This window comes from Muntiacus reevesi, chromosome 1 (assembly GCF_963930625.1).
Source record: "Muntiacus reevesi chromosome 1, mMunRee1.1, whole genome shotgun sequence".
NCBI lineage: Eukaryota > Metazoa > Chordata > Mammalia > Artiodactyla > Cervidae > Muntiacus > Muntiacus reevesi.
The window spans coordinates 110,417,721-110,440,217 of NC_089249.1; the positions used below are offsets into that span (position 1 = coordinate 110,417,721).

Genomic DNA, 22,497 nt, shown 5'->3' on the forward strand with positions numbered 1-22,497 from the left:
GGGCTACAGTCCATGGGGTTGCAAAGAATTGGACACAACTGAACAACTAACATACAATTTTGGGGGAGCAGAGTGCAATATATTAAAAGATTCAAGTCCATTGAATGCCCAGTGGAGATTTTTCTGCCTTTTCGCTCCACCTGGGCTTCATTCTCAATACATTACTTCATAACTCAAACATTTACTCCACCAGGTTCAGGGCAATCTACTGTTCTGCTTCTCTCCTCTTGCTTTAGTTTTATGATCATCCTGAACCGCTGTTTCCCTATCTTCATGGTGCTGGCCTGGATCTACTCTGTCTCCATGACTGTAAAAAGCATCGTCTTGGAGAAGGAGTTGAGACTGAAGGAAACCTTGAAAAATCAGGGTGTCTCCAACAGGGTGATTTGGTGTACCTGGTTCCTGGACAGCTTCTCCATCATGTTGATGAGCATCTGCCTGCTGACGATATTCATCATGGTAAGCCAGATGGAGAAGGTCCAGAAAACCTTGAATAGTTTTGTTCCTCTTACTTTCCTTCCTGTTAATGAACTTGTACCTAGATTAGTCATCTCACCAACAATGATAGCATGACATGTTGTTGTCTTGCCATTTAGGCCAAAGTGGAAGACAGAGAGACAAATTCTTCCCCAAGGAGCCGCTGTATCAGAGCATCTTCCCTGCCCCCACTTCCCTTCTGAGGAGCCACAATCTATTAATAGATTAGCCAACCCCATTATATGAACTATCTGGAAAAGCTGCTGTTAGCAGATCCCAGACTCTGCTAACTGGGTGGTTGTATGTGCAAAGGGTTCTATCTTTTCAAACACAGAAGAAATGAATCTAAGGAGTGTTTTTTTGGGATTACTGTCCCATCCACTAGCTGGAGTGGGGATGTGGAGAGCCTTTTCAGTATATTAGGAGAGGAGATCTGAACTGTTTTTTAATGACCATCATGGTCACTCCATTCATTGCTTGACCAAAGAACATTCTGATGCCTACAAAATCTTGGATAGAATTTGGAGTCCATCCTTTCTCAGTGACAGATATATCAGCACAGACAGCATGCATAGGTCATTGTCCACAAATTTACAGCTCCCATGCAAGCTAAACTTGTATATAAAACTTTATTTCATAATACCCTTTTGTGCTTCATGTTTAACTCCTCCACAATAGATGACCTTTTGTACTTGTTAAGTGATGGGACATAAATTTAGGTAGTTTTTTACATTTATTTGTTGGGATTTAGTATAAGGCTTAGACTTCAGGTTTTGCAAGCTTCTGATAACTTGTTGTGCCTCTTTGCCATCATGCTATTGAGAGCTCCTTGCGCTAAGCAGTATGTGTGCTGATGCATAGGCTCCGGCTAAGTGTGTCCCTTGTTATGCTGGACCATACCTGGTGGTTGCTTGATCCAAGAATATTCCATCACATATCTTGGCCAACCAACACATATCCAGTTAAACCAAATCCTGTCCCTTCTCTTTGCAGTAGAATGTACTAAGTCTGAATGGTTTTGGTATAAGTGTTGCATTGAAATTCAGTGAGCAGTGACCTTAGCCAAACCCTGGGCCCTATCAGAACCAATGCTGATTTTGAAGTCAGCCTGCTCAGTCTGACCAGACCCAGATGTAGCATTAAATACCCAAAGGGTCCTGGAGTTCCGCAGAGAGGAGGGGAGAAGCTGAGTCGCTTGTCTTCCTCTAGGTATCTTTGTTCCTTCCCACCCTTTAGTCTATTCTTTTCCTCACTACTAAGACATTTAGTGTCCTCGGAATCAAAGGAGTCAAAATACATGAGCATCTGACTCATGCAAAATGCATAAACATGCATGACACCTTGTAATGGCCCTGAGACTTGTTGCTGATAAGTGACATTGAGATTTGCCTCCCTAAGAATGGGCATTAGGACTTCAAAGCTTTTTGGACGTGAGGTAAAGAATGTTTATGAAGACTTTCTTCTACAAAAGGGTTTCTCCTTGTGGGAACCAGGACATTGTTCCAGTGATGGCGGAAACAGAGCTTTCCACAACAAAATAGGATTTTCCTTTGAATGACGTTCTCATCTTTCCCCTGTCCTTACTTCCCACCTCAACTAAGCAGGAAAGAAGCTGGAAGCTGGGACAATGGAAGGGTTCCATTGTTATTCAAGCTATTAAACAAAAAAGAAAAGTGGTCATAAGAAAAAACCAAGGCCAACCACTTTCATCTCTGTCTTAAGTCAATGAGAAATTATATAGCCTAGAAGTTTGTAGGACCTTACTTTGATCTGAGATAAGAAATTGATTTCATTCTTTTGAGATTAACAACCATCTTAAAGGTCTTCCAGCCAAAAGCCACATGTTCAGTCAGGGACTTGCTTTTATTGAGTTGCATGGCATTAAGGATAAGGAGATTTCCAGGGTAAAGTGGAGAGCTCTTTCATATAAAATCAGGCCTCTGAGTCTTAATCATGATTTTATTTAGATTTCCTCAAAGTTTGCTTTTAGTTAAAAACATGGCTCCTTTCCACCTTCTTTGCCATTTGTTTTATTCCATTTTTCAATCTGTTCTGTCAGTGCCCAGAGGGCACAACAGCATGAAGGAAGAAGAAATGGTAGCAGCAGGAGGTAAGTGGCACATTTTTTTTGTATTGAAATCTTGCATGCCCATTACTGATATTACTCTAGAGGAGAAAATGGCAACCCACTCTGTTATTCTTGCCTTGAAAATTCCATGGACAGAGGAGCCTAGTGGACTGCAGTCCATGGGGTCACAAAGAGTTGGACATGACTGAGAGTACAAACATCAATCTCAGTTCAGTTCAGTCGCTCAGTCATGTCCAACTCTGCAACCCCATGAACCGAAGCACGCCAGGCCTCCCTGTCCATCACCAACTCCCGGAGTCCAACCAAACTCATGTCCATTGAGTCGGTGATGCCATCTAACCATCTCATCCTCTGTCGTCCCCTTCTCCTCCTGCCTTTAATCTTTCCCAGCATCAGGGTCTTTTCAAATGAGTCAGCTCTTCGCATCAGGTGGCCAAAATATTGGAGTTTCAGCTTCAACATCAGTCCTTCCAATGAACACCCAGAACAGATGGACTGGTTGGATCTCCTTGCAGTCCAAGGGACTCTCAAGAGTCTTCTCCAACACCGCAGTTCAAAGCATCAATTCTTCGGCACTCAGCTTTCTTCACAGTCCAACTCTCATATCCATACATGGCCACTGGAAAAACCATAGCCTTGACTAGGCGGACCTTTGTTGACAAAATAATGTCTCTGCTTTTTAATATGCTGTCTAGGTTGTTCATACTTTCCGTCCAAGGAGTAAGGGTCTTTTAATTTCATGGCTGCAATCACCATCTGCAGTGATTTTGGAGCCCCAAAAAATAAAGTCAGTCACTATTTCCACTGATTCCCCATCTATTTGCCATGAAGTGATGGGACCAGATGCTATGATCTTAGCTTTCTGAATGTTGAGCTTTAAACCAAATTTTTCACTCTCCTCTTTCACTTTCCTCATGAGGCTCTTTAGTTCTTCTTCACTTTCTGCCATAAGGGCGGTGTCATCTGCATATCTGAGGTTATTGATATTTCTCCCAGGTTCCTTGATTCCAGCTTGTGCTTCTTCCAGTCCAGCGTTTCTCATGATGTACTCTGCATATAAGTTAAATAAGCAGGGTGACAATATACAGCCTTGATGTACTCCTTTTCCTATTTGGAACCAGTCTGTTGTTCCATGTCCAGTTCTAACTGTTGCTTGCTTCTTGACCTGCATACAGGTTTCTCAAGAGGCAGGTCAGGTGGTCTGGTATTCCCATCTCTTTCAGAATTTTCCACAGTTTATCGTGATCCACACAGTCAAAGGCTTTGGCATAGCCAATAAAGCAGAAATAGATGTTTTTCTGGAACTCCCTTGCTTTTTCTACGATCCCAGCGGATGTTGGCAATTTGATCTCTGGTTCCTCTGCCCTTTCTAAAACCAGCTTAAACCTCTGGAAATTCATGGTTCACATATTGCTGAAGCCTGGCTTAGAGAATTTTGAGCATTACTTTATTAGCATGTGAGATGAGTGCAATTGTGCAGTAGTTTGAGCATTCTTTGGCATTGCCTTTCTTTAGGAGTGGAATGAAAACTGACCTTTTGCAGTCCTGTGGCCAACTGCTAAGTTTTCCAAATTTGCTGACATATTGAGTGCAGCACTTGCACAGCATCATCTTTTAGGATTTGAAATAGCTCAACTGAAATTCTATCACCTCCACTAGCTTTGTTCATAGTGATGCTTCCTAAGGCCCACTTGACTTCACATTCCAGGATGTCTGGCTCTAGGTGAGTGATCACACCATCATGATTATCTGGGTCGTGAAGATCTTTTTTGTACAGTTTTTCTGTGTATTCTTGCCACCTCTTCTTAATATCTTCTGCTTCTGTTAGGTCCATACCATTTCTGTCCTTTATTGAGCCCATCTTTGCATGAAGTGTTCCCTTGGTATCTCTACTTTTCTTGAGGAGATCTCTAGTCTTTCCCATTCTATTGTTTTCCTCTATTTGCACCGATCACTGAGGAAGGTCTTCTTCTCTCTCCTTGCTATTCTTTGGAACTCTGCATTCAAATGGGAATATCTTTCCTTTTCTCCTTTGCTTTTTGCTTCTCTTCACAGCTATTTGTAAGGCCTCCTCAGACAGCCATTTTGCTTTTCTGCATTTCTTTTTCTTGGGGATGGTCTTAATCCCTGTCTCCTGTACAGTGTCACGAACCTCCGTCCATAGTTCATCAGGCACTCTGTCTATCAGATCTAGTCCCTTAAATCTATTTCTCACTTCCACTGTATAATTGTAAGGAATTTGATTTAGGTCATACCTGAATGGTCTAGTGATTTTCCCCACTTTCTTCAATTTAAGTCTGAATTTGACCATAAGGAGTTCATAATCTGAGCCACAGTCAGTTCCCGGTCTTGTTTTCGCTGACTGTATAGAGCTTCTCCATCTTTGGCTGCAAAGAATATAATCAATCTGATTTTGGTGTTGACCATCTGGTGATGTCTATGTGTAGAGTCTTCTTTTGTGTTGTTAGAAGAGGGTGTTTGCTATGACCAGTGCATTCTCTTGGCAAAACTCTATTAGCCTTTGCCCTGCTTCATTCTGTACTCCAAGGCCAAATTTGCCTGTTACTCCAGCTATTTCTTGACTTTCTACTTTTGCATTCCAGTCCCCTATAACGAAAAGGACATCTTTTTTGGGTATTAGTTCTAAAAGGTCTTGTAGGTCTTCATAGAACCGTTCAACTTCAGCTTTCTTCAGCGTTACTGGTCAGGGCATAGACTTGGATTACTGTGATATTGAATGGTTTGCCTTGGAAATGAACAGAGATCATTCTGTCATTTTTGAGATTCCATCCAAGTACTGCATTTTGAACTCTTTTGTTGACTATGATGGCTACTCCATTTCTTCTAAGGGATTCCTGCCCCACAGTAGAAGATATAATGGCCATCTGAGTTAAATTCACCCATTCCAGTCCATCTTAGTTCACTGATTCCTAGAAGGTCAACATTCACTCTTGCCATCTCCTGTTTGACCACTTCCAATTTTCCTTGATTCATGGTCCTAACATTCCAGGTTCCTATGCAGTATTGCTCTTCACAGCATTGGACTGTGCTTCTATAACCAGTTCCATCCATAACTGGATGTTGCTTTTGCTTTGGCTCCATCCCTTCATTCTTTCTGGAGTTATTTCTCCACTGATCTCCAGTAGCATATTGGGCACCTACCGACCTAGGGAGTTCATCTTTCAGTGTCCTATCTTTTTGCCTTTTCATACTGTTCATGGGGTTCTCAAGGCAAGAATACTGAAGTGGTTTGCCATCCCCTTCTCTAGTGGACCACATTCTGTCAGTACACACATACACACTCACATACACACACACAAATATTGCTACTTGGTTTCTCTTCTCTACTTAGAGAAACCCAGTGCTTTTGGGTACCACTACCAAATAATCAGAACCAATTCAAGAGGTAAAGCAAGCTGTACCTTTATGTTCCCAAGAAAATAACAGGATGATCTATATGTATTTGGAGTTATGTGCAAATGGTAAAAATCCTCATAGGAGGCCTATAGCAAAAGAGAAACAAGTAGGCTTGATCAATGATGTAATTGGATAGTAGCTCACTTATTAAAAGTAGCTGGTTTTGTCCTGTTTTCTACATAGCCAGCGATTGACCCGTTAGTTAGCATGAAAGGTACTGAGTATTGTCCGCAGGGTCTATGAATCGTATTTCTATAATATCATGTGCTGCAGGGATTAATCCACCTTCAAGTGATGTGGGTGAACTACAGACATTTTCACCAATGTGAGAGGCAAATCTCAGAACATAAGTATAAATGGTTAAGTCAGCAGACCAGGTGGGGGTGGTTTAGCCTCTAAGTCGTGTCTGACTCTCGCGACCCCATGGACTATAGCCTGCTAGGTTCCTCTGTCCATGGAATTTTCCAGGAAAGGATACTGGAGTGGGTTGCCATTTCCCAGGACCAAAGCAAAATGTTAAAGCTTGTTGGGTGGTCTCCCACCTCCCTGTTTTGTTCCTTATCAATTCTGTATATCACAGGAACTACCGATGCTCCAAGACCCCCTTTGCAGATCTCCCTCCCTGCTCGAGGCTTCTTCCTCCACACTTTTGTCTTCCCAAGGATTTCATCACTTAACCATAATAATTACTCAGTACTGATAGGTAGGTTAATACGTTACCCTCCTTGGAGAAAATGACAGAATTAGAATTAAAGGACCTCAACATATTGAGTATTAAGTGTGGAAAATTAGACACTAACAGGGCTTCCCTGGTGGCATAGACGGTAAAGAATCTGCCTGAGATGCAGAAAACTGGGGTTCAATTCCTGGATCAGGAAGATCCCCTGGAGAAGGGAATGGATACCCACCCCATTATTCTTGTCTGGAGAATTCCATGGACAGAGGGGTGTGGTGGGCTACAGTCCATGGTATCACAAAGAGTCAAATACAACTGAGCGACTAACACACAGTGGGCTCATGGGAGACATCCCTTTGGGCTCAAGGGACAGAGGGCTTCTGAACACATAGAGATCACTTCCTAAAGGGGTGGGGCTCCCGGGTGTGGGTGGAAATTACTGACTCAAGTGACCGCTTTGGTTTCAGCATGGAAGGATCCTACATTACAGCAATCCGTTCGTCCTCTTCCTGTTCCTGTTGGCTTTCTCCACGGCTACGATCATGCAGTGCTTCCTGCTCAGTACCTTCTTCTCCAGGGCCAATCTGGCAGCAGCCTGTAGTGGCGTCATCTACTTCACCCTCTACCTGCCGCACATTCTCTGCTTCGCTTGGCAGGACCGCATTACAGCCGACATGAAGATGGCTGTGGTAAGGGACCCTGGGCTTACACCCAGAATATGATGCATTCCATTTGTAGGGTATGTAGCAGTCTGAGAGGACTGGCTCTCCCTTTAGGGGACCACTTTACCTTTTGGCAGAAATGAACTAAGGTTTAAAGGCACAGGTACAAAAGTGGGAGTAGTCTTCATCTTGAGCAGCCTAACAGTTTCTCCTCTCCAAATCTTCCCTGGGAAGTAATTGAAAACCAGTTCAGCTCACGGGTCCCTTTGTGTATCCATAAGAGGAGAACAATGAGGCCCATTTCACTCAGTTCTTTTTTTTCCCCTAGCATTTGAGAGATTCATAAGGGAGGGAGCTTCTCCCTTACCATTCTGCCAAGAAAGATGTTTTCATAAATTAAAAGTTTTTGTTTATCTGTAAAAGAACTTGAATCAGAGTAGCTCTGATGTGTCTTTGTCATGTTCTACCAGGGCACTCAGAGAGGGGTGCACAAATGAGCCAGTTGGGCCCTCTTCCCAGGAGAGATCTCCAGAAATTGACTCTGGATTGCCTGAGAAACCTCTTCACAATGCCCAAACAACATTTTTTTTTCCTCTAATTGTTTTCAAATGATCTGTGTCCACTCTCTCATTAACCAAACTAAACAGCTTCTAAGTCCTGTAGGGTGCAAATTTCTTTGTCCTCCAAAATCTCCCTATCCGTGGTTCTTTGTACACTGCAGTTGAGAAAGGACTGTCAGCTGCATCTCACGGGAGAAAATTTAAGTTGAACTTGTTCTCATGACTCAAGATTATTTGGCTCAAGTGCTGCCAGGGCAGCTGCCTTTTATTTCTCATGTTAAATAAGAATTAACTACTGTCGTTTATGGCACCTAATTTTCTAACATGATCACAGTGGGCAAGAAATTCTTATGATTCTGCCTGTTGGCCGAGCTGGGCTATCTTGGCATACTGTGTAGACAGTTGGTACTTAGAAGCCACAACTAGTTCCTTGCATGTGTGGATCTACCAGGAAGCTATAGTTCTGGCTCCTCTGTGGACCAGGGCTGGGCTGAGATTTTTTTAATGGTTTTTGTGAAGATATAGCTAGGGAATCCCTTCCTTCTTCAGAGAGACGCTCTGAACCCCATCTTGTGTCCTGCAAACTAGAGGTAGGCCTCCCAGCAGAGCAAGTGGGAATAGTTCATCCCTCTGTATGTGCGTATGTGCTTTCTGCCATGCCAGGGAGCAACCGTGGGGATGTGGCCGGGGGACTTCCTCTTTAGACTTTCTGCATACCACCTATTCAGTTACTTGTGCTCTTCAAGGAGATTCTAAGGAAAAGATTTTCCCTAGTCTGGAAATGAGAAAAGGTGATAGTCATTATAACCTGAGGGTTTTTGGCCTCACGTTGCTCAGGAGGTCATGAGACAATATCCTGTCTAGCCTTCTAGTCTGCTCTAGAACACTGATGACTTTATGGACACTTCTGTTGGGATTCTCACAAAACAGCTCAAGTTAGCTTCTTTGTTGTACCAAAAGCTGTGAGGTTTTATGAAAGAGGTGGGTAGAAGCAGGGAAGGGTAGGAAGGCAAGCTTGAGGACCTTTGGTCCTTTGCCGTGTTGTGCCATGTTGCGTTGTCTTTGCTAGTGCACTACTGTGATCCATTGGACAGGTGAAAGGTGGCCAAGCAGGTATTGGGCAGGGGTCCCTGAGCCCTGAGAAGTATTCCCAGAACTCCCTTCCTGTGGGAAGACTGCCTTAACCCCTCCCTGGGGTGGTCTTACACCAGAATACATTATAGATCCTCCATTGGCCTTCCTCCCTACCTTGTGGGATCTGTTGTGTTGGGTTAAAGATCCTCTGCTCATCTTTCATGCCTTCTTTGCCCCACTGCAGAGCCTGCTGTCTCCTGTGGCATTTGGGTTTGGCACTGAGTACCTGGCTCGTTTTGAAGAGCAAGGTGTGGGGCTGCAGTGGAGCAATATTGGGAATAGTCCCATGGAAGGGGATGAATTCAGTTTTCTGATGTCCATGAAGATGATGCTCCTTGATGCTGCTCTGTATGGCTTGCTTGCCTGGTATCTTGACCAGGTGTTTCCAGGTAAGGGTCCTCCTCCATAGGATAAAGGTAATTATATTCTTTAGTTCCTCTGCCTTTTCACTCTAGTTTAAATCTTAATCAAATATCCCATGCTTTTGGATTGGAAGAATTTATATTGTTCAAATGGCCATACTTCCCAAAGCAATCTACAGATGTAATGGGATCCCTATTGAATTACTCCAGTATTCTCGCCTGGAGAATTCCATGGACTGTATAGTCCATGTGGTTGCAAATAGTCAGACATGACTGAGTGACTTTCACTTACTCACTCACTCACTATCAAATTACTCAAGATATTTTTCACAGAACTAGAACAAATAATCCTAAAATTTATATGGAACCATGAAAGACCCAAAATTGCCAAAGTAATCCTGAGGAAAAAGAACAAAGCTGGAAGCATAACCTCCCAGACTTCAGACAATACTACAAAACTATAGGAATCAAAACAGCATGGTATTGGAGCAAAAACAGACAAATGGATCAGTGAAACCGAATAGAGAGCCCATAAGTAAATCCACACACCTACACCCAATTAAGCTTTGGTAAAGGAGGTAAGGATATACAATAGAGAAAATACAGTCTCTTTAGCAAGTGATGTTGGGAAAGCTGGACAGCTACATGTAAATCAATGAAATTAGAACACACCCTCACACTTTGCACAAAAATAAACTCAAAATGGTTTAAAGACTTAAAATATAAGATGTGATACCATAAAACTCCTAGAAAGGGATATAGGCAAAACACTCTTGAACATAAATTATAGGAATGCTTTCCCAGGTCAGTCTCCCAAGGCAAAAGAAATAAAAGCAAAAATAAACAAATGGAACATAATCAAACTTCTTAGATTTTGCACAGCAAAAAAGGCATAAAGCAAAAAGACAGTCTATGGACTGGAAGAAAATGATTGCAAACAATGCAATAGGCAAGGGATTAATTTCCAAAACATACAAACAGCTTGCACAACTCAACAGCAAAAAAAAAAACAAATCAAAAAATGAGCAGAAGGCATTTATTCAAAGAATAGGCGTTTATTCAAAGAAGACATACAGATGATCAATGAGCTCATGAAAAGATGCTCAACACTGCTAACTATTAAAGAAATGCAAATCAAAAATATAGTGAGGTACTAGTTAGAATGACCATCATTAATAAGTCTACAAATAACAAATGCTGGAGAGGGTGTGGAGAAAAGGGAACCCTCCTATACTCTTGGTGGGAATGTCAATTCATACAGCCACTGTGGAAGGTAGTCTGGAGGTTCCTTAAAAAACTAAAAATAGAGCTGCCATATAATTCATGTCACTCCTGGGCATATATCCAGATAAAACTGTAATTTGAAAAGAGACATGCACCCGAATATTCAAAGCAGCACAATTTATAATAACCGAGGAATAGAAGCAAACTATGTGTCCACTGACAGAGGAGTGGGTAAAGAACATATATACAGTGGAACACTACTCAGCCTTAAAAGGAATGAAATAATGCCATTTTCAGTGATGTGGGCGCACCTAGATATTGTCAAACTGAGTGAAGTAAGTCAGATACAGAAAGACAGAAATCACATGATGGCACTTATATGTGGAATCTAAAAACATGGTACAAATGTTTTGTTATTTACAAAAGAGAAAGGCTCACAGACATAGAAAAGAAACTTATAGAGACTTTCCTGATGGTCCAGGAACTAAGAATTTGCACTCCCAATGCAGGGGCCCTGGGTTCAATCCCTGGTCCAGGAACCAGATTCCACACACCACAACTAGAAAAATAGGTCCTGCATCCCACATGTTACAATGAAGATTGAAGATCCTGCTTGCCACAACTAAGACCTAGAGCAGCAAAATAAATGAATATAAATAAATATTTTTAAAAAGAAGAAAAAAAAGAAAATGAACTTATGGTTACTAAAGGTGATAGCAGAGTTGGTACTGCTGCTGCTAAGCCGCATCAGTCGTGTCCGACTCTGTAACCCCATAGACGGCAGCCCACCAGGATCCCCTATCTCCAGGCAAGAACAGTGGAGTGGGTTGCCATTTCCTTCTCCAATACATGAAAGTGAAAAGTGAAAATGAAGTCTCTCAGTCATGTCTGACTCTTAGCGACCCCATGGACCGCAGCCTACCAGATTCCTCCATCCATGGGATTTTCCAGGCAAGAGTACTGGAGTGGGTTGCCATTGCCTTCTCCAATAGCAGGGTAGGGGGGATAAATTAGGAGTCTGTGATTAACATATACACAATACTATATATAATGTAGATAAACAACAGAGACCTGCTGTACAGCACAGGGAACTATATTCAATATCTTATAACAACCTATAATGGGAAAGAATCTAAAAAAGGAATATATATATATAGGTATGGTGTACAGGAAAGTGATTCTACCAAACCTAATACAAAGTTTTATATCAACTATACTTCAATTTTTTCAAAATCTTATTCTTTCTGAAGTCTTTCAGCTTGACCTCTCAGAACCCATATTTAAATCTTAAATCCAGGAACCAAAAATCCATCAGTGAATGCTTGACTCACCTTTAGAAATAGATTCTGAATCTGATGCATTGTCACCACCTCTACACAACCTTCTCAGTCCAAGCCTTCTTCTTCCATCAGCATCTCTTACCAGTCTGTTCTCCACACTGTGTTCAGAGAGATCCTTTCGGAATCTAGGTCATGTGGTATCAATCCTCTGTTCAAATTCTTCAGGAGATGTCAGTGTAAGAAGATGCTGAACTCACCTTCCCTCATAGAGAACTGAGTCTTCAGCTTCATATGGAACCATTTCCTCTTTTAAAAAAGCCTAAAGTCTGGCTGAGTGATAACTACACATCAGGCAAAGCAGGTAGGGGAGTCTAAGAGACAGTTTCACCATAACCCCCACCCTTGGCACAGTGATCCACAACCAGGAGGGATCTCAGAACCCAACACCCATTTGCTGCTTGTATTCATCATAATGTTGGAAGTCCTAGCCACAGCAGTCAGACAAGAAAAGAAATTAAACACATCCAAATCAGAAAAGAGGTACATTTATACATAGTAACATTTGTAGATGGCATTATTTTAGGTATAGAAAGTTCTAAAGATTCCATCAAAAAAAAAAACTGTTAAAACTAATTTAAAAATTCAGTAAAATTGCAGGATACAAATTCCATACACAAAAATCTCTGAGCACCAAAGAATTGATGCTTTTGAACTGTGGTGTTGGAAAAGACTCTTGAGAGTCCCTCGGACTGCAAGGAGATCAAACCAGTCCGTCCTAAAGGAAATCAGTCCTGAATATTCATTAGAAGGACTGATGCTTAAGCTGAAGCTCCAATACTTTGGCCACCTGATGCAAAGAACTGGTTCGTTGGAAAAGACTATGATGCTGGTAAACACTGAAGGCAGGAGGAGAAGGGGACGACAGAGGGTGAGATGGTTGTATGGTATCACTGACTCGATGGACATGAGTTTGAGCAAGCTTGGGGAGTTGGTGATGGACAGGGAAGCCTGGTGTGCTGCAGTCCATGAGGTCACAAAGAGTTGGACACAACTGAGCAACTGAACTGAACTGATGAATAACAAGGGCACTTCTATCATTCTGGAAACTCCAAAGGTTTTAAGAGCTCTGTATCAGGATCTGTGGACAAAGATCAAGTATTATTTTGTATTCTACACACCCTGCAATATATCTCTTTTGGGAGGAAGAGAGAGTCAAGGGACATAATTCAACCTTACAACAGTGAATTCAAAGAAATATACTTGACTTTCTCAGCCTCCATTATTTCTGTCTCACTTGGCCATTAGAGAGAGGTATAATAAATGAAAATCAATTATATTGAAAATAAAATTTGTGCATATTTCAAGAGCTTTCTTTTAGCCAAGCTAAAGCTTTAATATGTTCAACCACTATGTACTAAGCAGCACCAGTGTATTAGGCTCAGTAGCACAGGTACTCAGAGAAGGAGTGGAAAAAACTGACACAAGCCTGTCCTTGAAGGGTTACATTCTGGCATTGCCATAAAGCACAGGGTAACTATTAAATAAGCAAAGATATATTCTCACAAAATCAGCATTTATAGGCAGCAAGCTAAGAGAACTAGACTAGAAACTTGGTAGTTTATTCTTTGAAACTCAGGTGGATCCAGTAGGGTGGTATGGTTAAGATCAGTGGCGTTGGGCTTCCCTGGTAGCTCAATGATGAAGAATCTACCTGCCAGTGTAGGAGACACGGGTTTGATCCCTGGTCCAGGAAGATCCCACATGCCATACAGCAACTAAACCCGTGTGCCATAACTATTGAGCCTTTGCTCTGGAGCCTGGGAGCTGAAATTACTGAGCCCACAGTCTGCAACCCCTGGAGGCTGTGAGCTCCAGAGCCTGTGTTTTGCAACAAGAGCAGCCCCCACAGTGAGAAGCCCGTGCACCACAACTAGAGAGTAGCCCCCACTCACTGCAACTAGAGAAAAGCCCATGCAGCAGTAAAGAACCAGCACAGCCAAAAATAATTAATTTTTTTTTAAAAAGGTCAGTGGTATTAGAACCAGACTACCAATGTTGGAATTCTTACACCTCTATTAAATTAGCTGTGACATTGAACAGGAGCTTCAAATTCCGTGTGCCTTAATTTCCTTATCCATAAGAATAGTAATACTACCTATCCCTTTGTGTCGTTTAGCACATTGATTAAATTATTTAGCACATTGAAGGGGTTCACAGTTATGTTTGACACAGAAAGAACATTCAACAAATGTTAACGATTATCATCACTATTATTATCTGATAACTGTTGAAAAGAGCATGCTTAAATTCTTTAATTAAACGGTTTCTTGGAAAACTCATGTTAGCTAAGATCATCAGTCTTAGTGTTGCTGATTTCACCCCTGAAACATGACCTTTTGAATTGAAGCATATTAGAAGTAGTAGTCTTAGAGGAAGCATGTGGATAGCCATGTAATGTTTATGAACTATAAATATATATAGTTACAACCTGAGGTTCAGGTAGATAAATTTTAGATCTTACAGAACAATGTTAAGATTGAACTGCTTAGACTTTTTCTCTTTATTTGCCTATCTATCTTTAGGGGACTATGGAACCCCACTTCCTTGGTACTTCCTTCTACAAGAGTCTTACTGGCTAGGTGGTGAAGGTGAGTTGTTTAAATTTTTTTTTAATTAAGAAAGAAAAACAAATGTTTGAAATTAACTCCTTTGGTTCTATATGAGATATGTGTGCATTGTAGAGGTGGTTCTTACATGAAGTGTGAGATTCCTGATTAGTTAGCTGTCTGCTGCAGGCTCTGTTCCTTGGTGCATCATTATGGCCTCTGGGAACCCCTATTTTGTGAGTGACTGGACCAGGGTGATGGCTGAGCATTGATAAGCCTTTGCATCCTGGTTGTGCCCAGTGGATTAAAGTGCACGCTTAAAAGAAAGTCAGACCACTTGAGGGTGCAAACGAGGTTTGCAACTTCTCAATTTAAAGCAAACAGATCTAGAGAATCTGGAAAAGAAAGTTGTGGTATATATACACAATGAAATATTACTCAGCTATTAAAAAGAACACATTTGGGTCAGTTTTTTCTAATGAGGTGGATGAAACAGGAGCCTATTATACAGAGTGAAGTAAGTCAGAAAGAAAAACACCAATACAATATATTAATGCATATATATGGGATTTAGAAAGATGGTAATGACAACCTTATGTACAAAACAGCAAAACAGACACAGATATAAAGAACAGATGTTTGGACTCTATGGGAGAAGGCGAGGGTGGGATGATTTGAGAGAATAGCATTGAAGCATGTATATTACCATGTGTGAAATAGATCACCAGTTCAAGTTCAATGCATGAAACAGGGCACTCAAAGCCGGTACAGTAGGACAACCCAGAGGGATGGGATGGGCAAAGGGGTAGGAGGGGGGTTCAGGACCAGGGAACACATGTACACTTGTGGCTGATTCAGATCAATGTATGGCAAAAACCACCACAATATTGTAATGTAATTAACCTCCAATTAAAATAAATAAATTAATAAAAAAAAAATAAAGCAGATCTAGAGAATCAAAAAGGTATCCATCTTCTGCTGTGTCCCCTCGTGTGTTTTTTTATTCCTCTCCACTTTTTCAAATATAAATAAATTTATTTTCCCAAAGCAATAAGTTTATTTTCCTGGCATCCAGAGGCTGGGGCAGACTCCCAGATATTCCCTTAGTGTTGGTCTTTCTTGTGATTGGGAAAGAGGGTTAAAAGGACATTTGCCCGGAATGCATCATAGATGCATTCTTCCCGAACAGGACAGAAGCCCAGGGAGAGTTCTAGAAGTAGTGGGTAGAGAGGGGAGCTGTGGACTATAGACTCCTGTGAGGGACGAGGAGATAGAGAAATTCCAGAGCTGAGAGCGGGCACACCCCCGAAGCTAGGAGTCTCTGGAAGCAAAGGAGATGCTTTCCAATCTGTTTGTTCCTTACCTACTTGCTCTTTACTTTGTATTACTGGGCCTGGGCCAGGATTTAGCCTTTAAGCGCTAAGATAGATGTTTGTTTTCTCTAGGGGATTAGTCTAGGACCTTTAAAAGGTTTGCAGTGGGGGTTGCCTTGTTTTTAATGATTCAAACAAACAACATTTCAACAGCTCAGTGTTTTTCCCCCCCATTATGTTGCCTTGTCTGGCTTTCTTATCTATCTAGTAAACTTAAATTTCTACTATAATAAAGTTATAACCTATCATAAATGGGAATTTTCAACACAGAAGTCTGTTCATGAAATGTTTCTAATTTCAGTGAGTATCAGGACTTTGTGGGCTTGTTTTTCCCTCTATAATCTCAACAGATAGGTTGCCTCTAAAAAGGAAAATCTTAAGACAAATGTGCTCCTTCAAAAATGAGTCACATGTATTTTTGCCAACAGAAGCTAAATATTTTTCACCTGTCTCACAGGCTAGACTGAAATAGATTCCTAAATTTCTCTAAAATTAGAAAAGAGCTGAGTTTTTCCACCTAATCCCCTCCTTTCACAGATGAAAACATGGAGCCCAAGAGACATCTAATGTCTAACCCAGTTCCTGTTGGCCATTTTGGACAAAATCTGGAATTGGAACATGCATTTCCTGGCAAGGAACTCAACCCAGTGACTAGGAGAATATTTTCTCCTGCTATTTTATTATTATACATTTAATGCAGTATGATGGCTAGTAAAGTGATCAAAGGGATTGTGGGCAATAGATTTAAAAGTCCTTCAGAAAACACAAGTGCCAGAGGGGGCCGGTCCCTGACCAGGGCCCAGTATGCATCACTCCACCACACAGCCTGCGATCTACAGACAGCAGTGTGGACAGAAGAGGCCTTGGCTGACTGCAGCGTTAGAACATTCACCCTGCTCATGTATGTGCACTTGTAGCCAGAGCCTTTAGATGTTTGGCGACAATGGTTTCCTCCTGCCTCTGCTTTCTTCTCTGGCTGGCTTGTTTTTCTGCTTCTCTTCCCCTTTCAGGATGTTGTGATGTCCTTTTTTTTCAGTTAATGAATTTATTTTTTGTATTGGAGAATAGTTGTTCTACAGTGTTGTGTTCGTTTCTAAGTACAGCAAAGCAAGTCTGCCACATGTATATATATCCCTTCTTCCTTGGAGTTCCTTCCCATTTAGATTACCACAGAGCATTGAGTAGAGTTCCCTGTGCTATATAATCTGTTCTCATCAGTTATCTATTTGTCCTTTGAAACCAAATGTAAAGTTTACAAAAACTGCCTCTGTGAGGGCTAGGGGTATGGGTGTTGTGTGTGTCAGAGTATGTGTGAGTGTGAGAATATGTGTGTGAGTATTTACACCACAATTTGTGCAAGCCTGTACAACAGCCAGGCTCAACCCTGGTGTTAATCCCCAAATACTTGAATGCCCATAGAAGTATTGATAGATTTCTCAGGTAAACAATGTCTCAGTCTGCCTGCCCTCGTATCAGCTTGAATGGACTTTTACTGAAGATTCACCATGATTTTGACATGTTTTGGATTGGAGTGAAAAGTACAATTAGTGAGCTGAAAAAAAAATTAACCCATTTTAAAGTCAATCCTGATTTTAATTTTTTTTTTAATCACAATTTCTGACATGGTGGGCTCCACCTGAGGATAAGTGAAACTCCTAGTACAAAAGTCCCTCTGTGCTCACCAGCGGTTGGCAAATCAGACCTCTGGGAGGCAACCCCTCTCCCCAGACCCTGTTGGAACTTCACAGCCCCACAGTTCAGAGGTTGGCAGAGCCCTCCTCGGGGCTGGTCCTGGCAATCTCCACCTGGCCTTCTGAGGGAACTATGCTTTCCAGCTATGGTAGGAAACTCTGCTCCCTTCTTCTTCTCTTGTTTCCTGTCTTTCCTGATTCTCAGCCTTCACCAGGAGAGTAACAGTGGCTTCTGGTTTGTGCAGGGTGTTCAACCAGAGAAGAAAGAGCCTGGGAAAAGACAGAACCCATAACAGAGGAAATGGAGGACCCAGAACACCCAGAAGGGATGAATGGTAAAAAAAAAAAAAAAAAAACACCCTCAATAAAGAATGCAGAACAGAGGCAAGAGAAGGTTCAGAATACTGCAAAGGGCAAGAGCAGAACAGCTTATGAGTGGGGTGAAATGGAACCCAGGAAGCTGACTGTCTCTCTTGACAGGGGTTAACCCTGATACCTTCTCTAGGGTCCAGCTGCCCGTGTGTGGAGTGAATGGTCCAGCCAGACGTTAACACATACTTCCTGGGAAAGCAAACCCCGAGTATATGGTGTGTTTGTGCCCTTGTTAGGCAAACCCCCAGTGATCTGCACAAATGTGCTGACTTCCGAGGATTTAGCAAGAACAATAACTTGGGTCACTGGAACTTCAAGCGGATATGAGCTATAAGGAAAGACAAAAATAAATGCTCCTGTGCACAGGGGGAAAGAGTCTAGGGGAGCTGACTGCACTTCATCTGTGATTTACAAATCTCGAGGTCCATTCATTCAAGCCATCAAAAGCCTTTCCTGACCCTGGAAGTTACTTAATAATTCCTCAACTCATACACCAAGTTTGCAAGTGTTCTCTTGGCCTTTACCTCCCTTACCTTCCCTCTTGAACCAGTTCTGTCCCGGTTCCCCCACCTCCACCATGTTCTTCATTCCTTAAGCACAGGGATTTCTCTAGAATTTCTCTGTAGATTCAATGTTCTGCTGTTGTCACCCTGGGTGCAGAGAGGCAGCATGGCCTCTGGACCTCACCTGATGTTTTGGGAGAAGGTCCAGCCTCCATGTGTCTGACCCACACCAGGCGCCATTTCACAAAGCTGAGGTTGGAGACCTGTGGCTCCTGCAGTTTCCAGTCAGCAGAACCTTTGGGAAGACCCTCCTCCCAGAGTGAAATTCCAAGGCCAAAATCAGGGGGTGGGGGTCCAGTCCCACCTCAATTGCCAGCAAAGCCAGAGGAGGCACAGAGTGAAGAAGCATTGGGATTTCCCACTCCCCCCCCTTTCTTTGGCAGGGGAGTAAGTGCTCAGAATTACAATATTAGGGTGACAAATTAAGTAACACATATAAATGAAAAGTGTTAGTCACTCAGTCATGTCTGACTCTTTGTGACCCCATGGACTATAGCCCATCAGGCTCCTCTGTCCATGGAATTTTCCAGTCAAGAATACTGGAGTGGGTAGCCATTCCCTTCTTCAGGGGATGTTCCCAACCCAGGGATGCAACCCAGGTCTCCTGCATTGCAGGCAGATTCTTTACCATCTGAGCCTCCAGGGACGCCCCATCACTGTATTGTATGAACTAAAGCAGAGAAAGACTCGAAGCCAGGGAAAAGTGGACACCAAGTGGACCTCATACCGGAGGGGGGTATGGAGTTTAAAAGTGGAGGGACAGAGTTTGAGGGGCAGTGGTGAGAAAGAGACAGAGTTTGAGGGGCAGTGGTGAGAAAGAGTGGACCGTCCTACCCTAATTGGAGAAACGAGCTCTGAAAAGTCAGCTTTAGTAGAGTTGACTCAAAGATGTGAGCCAAGGTGACTAGGAGAATGGACATAAGATAGTCTGAAGGAAAACACTGTTTGGGAAAGAGAATGAGGAGCCTGAGTTGTTCCAAGAAGTTCCTGAGGAAATCCCATGCAAACTCTCAGAAATGAGGGCCTGGGACTAAAGGCTGAGCTTAGGGCTAACTCTCCATATAGACAATGAGCACATCTGCATTCAAATCCCAGCTCTGCCACTCATAAACCATGTGACCTTGATTGGACTCTTGATATCTCTGTGTCTTAGGTTTCCTCATCTGTAGAAATGGCACAGTAATATCTGTTCCCCTAAGACTGTTTTAAGGGTGAAATGAGGAAATCCATATAAAGCACTTGAAACAATGCCTGGCACAGAGTAACAGCTCAACAAATGTTAGACACTATTATTACCATTATTATTCTGTAGTCACTGTTACAAAGTTATAGTTAAAGCCATAGGTACAAAAGACAATGGTCTCAACAAGAAACCTTGGATTGTGTGTACATGAAGGCACTGTGACATCATGTTCATTTTTTCCAACAAGACTGCTTCTTTGAACGTGAGCTTCCAGGCTTGGTTCCCGGAGTATGTGTGAAGAATCTAGTGAAGATATTTGAGCCCTATGGCAGGCCAGCCGTGGACCGTCTGAACATAACCTTCTATGAAAGTCAGATTACTGCATTCCTCGGTCACAATGGAGCAGGGAAAACCACTACCTTGTAAGTCTTTGGTCATTTTCTGGGTCTCTTCTTCCTCTGTTAGCTTCAGTCTATTCTTTCTCACTCCAGGGCTTCCCTGGTGGCTCAGATAAAGAGGCTGCCTGCAGTGTGGGAGACCCGGGTTCAAGCCCTGGGCCGGGATGATATCCTGAAGAAGAAAATGGCAGCCCTCTCCAATATTCCTGCCTGGAGAATCCCATGGACAGAGGAGCCTGACAGGCTATAGTCCACGGGGTTGCAAAGAGTCAGACGTGATTAAGCAACTTCTCATTCTTTCCCACAGAAGTTTAGTGAGAAAAATGTGTTCTATATAAGTGTGTCCCAGGAAAGTGTAAAGTATACTGCAGTTTTCAAAGCTTGCTCACATGTATCATTTTATTAGATCATGAAGCTGGAGAGAGGTGGAGTAGTAAGTTCATTGCACCCTTGGTGCCAAGGAGGGGGACATCCAGAAAGCCGAAGTGACTTTCCAAGGAAACCAAGTTGTGGAGATTCCATGGGTGCAAGAACCGGGTCATCTCTTGTCTTTGATGCTGTGAGCTGGTCCCCCTATCCCCAACATCCCCAGCATTTCTATCATGATGGTGGTGATAAAGTCATGACCACTACCATCACATACCCTCCATTTGCATGCTAAGTCATTTTGGTTCAATTCAGTCATTCAGTCGAGTCTGACTCTTTGCAACCCCATGGACTGCAGGACACCAGGCTTCCCTGTCCATCACCAACTCCTGGAGCTTGCTCAAACTCATGTCCATCGAGTTGGTGATGCCATCCAACCATCTCATCCTCTGTTGTCCCCTTCTCCTCGTGCCTTCAATCTTTCCCAGCACAGGGCCTTTTCCAATGAGTCAGTTCTTTGCATCAGGTGGCCAAAGTATCAGAGTTTCATCTTCAGCATCAGGTCTTCCAATGAATATTCAGGACTGATTTCCTTTAGGATGGATTGGTTGAATCTCCTTGCAGTCCAAGGGACTCTCAAGAGTCTTCTCCAACACCACAGTTCAAAAGCATCAATTCTTCAGTTGTCAACTTTCTTTATAGTCCAACTTTCACATCCATACATGACTACTGGAAAAACCATAGCTTTGACTAGACAGACCTTTGTTGGCAGAGTAATGTCTCTGCTTTTTAATATGCTGTCTAGATTGTTCATAGCTTTTCTTCCAAGGAGCAAGCATCTTTCAATTTCATGGTAGCAGTCACCATCTGCAGTGATTTTGGAGCCCCCAAAAATAAATCCTCTCACTGTTTCCTTTGTTTCCCCATCTATTTGCCGTGAAGTGATGGGACCAGATGCCATGATCTTAGTTTTCTGAATGTTGAGTTTTAAGCCAACTTTTTCACTCTCCTCTTTCACTTTCATCAAGAGGCCCTTTAGTTCTTCTTCGCTTTCTGCCATAAGGATGGTGTCATCTGCATATCTTGAGGTTACTGATATTTCTCCCAGCAATCTTGATTCTAGCTTGTGCTTTACCCAGCCTGGCATTTCACTTGATGTTCTCTGCATATAAGTTAAATAAGCAGGATGACAATATACTGCCTTGACATACTCCTTTTCCTATTTGGTACCAGTCTGCTGTTCCATGTCCAGTTCTATTACTTCTTGATCTGCATACAGATTTCTCAGGAGGCAGGTCAGGTGGTCTGGTATTCCCATCTCTTTAAGAATTTTCCACAGTTTGTTGTAATCCACACAGTCAAAGGCTTTGGCATAGTCAATAAAGCAGAAATAGATGGTTTTCTGGAACTCTCTTGCTTTTTTGATGATCCAGTGAATGTTGGCAATTGATCTCTGGTTCCTCTGCCTTTTCTAAATCTAGTTTGAACATCTGGAAGACTAGCTTGGAGAATTTTGAACATTACTTTACTAGTGTGTGAGATGAGTGCAATTGTGTAGTAGTTTGAACATTCTTTGGTATTGTCTTTCTTTGGGATTGGAATGAAAACTGACCTTTTCCAGTCCTGTGGCCACTGCTGAGTTTTCCATATTTGCTATCATATTGAGTGCAGCACTTTCACAGCATCATCTTTTAGGATTTGAAATAGCTCAACTGGAATTCCATCACCTCCACTAGCTTTGTTTGTAGTGATGCTTCCTAAGGCTCACTTGACTTTGCATTCTAGTGATCACACCATTGTGGTTATCTGGATCATGAAGATCGTTTTTGTATAGTTCTTCTGTGTATTCTTGCCACCTCTTCTTAATATCTTCTGCTTCTGTTAAGCCCCTACAATTTCTGTCCTTTATTGTGCCCATCTTTGCATGAAATGTTCCCTTGGTATCTAATTTTCTTGAGGAGATCGCTAATCTTTCCCATTCTATTGTTTCCCTCTATTTCTTTGCACTGATCACTGAGGAAGGCTTTTTTATCTCTCCTTGCTATTCTTTGGAACTCTACATTC

The 22,497-nt window shown here is 42.3% G+C and overlaps 1 protein-coding gene across 1 annotated transcript in view; it reads left to right on the forward strand.

The window, feature by feature from the left end:
- The window catches only part of ABCA4 (ATP binding cassette subfamily A member 4), a 139,608-nt gene that overhangs the window by 59,923 nt on the left and 57,188 nt on the right, over positions 1-22,497 (forward strand). The window contains exons 14-19 of the mRNA XM_065927798.1: positions 237-459; positions 7,127-7,348; positions 9,200-9,404; positions 14,464-14,529; positions 17,797-17,886; positions 19,917-20,091. Coding sequence (XP_065783870.1) covers positions 237-459; positions 7,127-7,348; positions 9,200-9,404; positions 14,464-14,529; positions 17,797-17,886; positions 19,917-20,091 — 981 coding nt within the window. The remainder of the gene's footprint in view (positions 1-236; positions 460-7,126; positions 7,349-9,199; positions 9,405-14,463; positions 14,530-17,796; positions 17,887-19,916; positions 20,092-22,497) is intronic.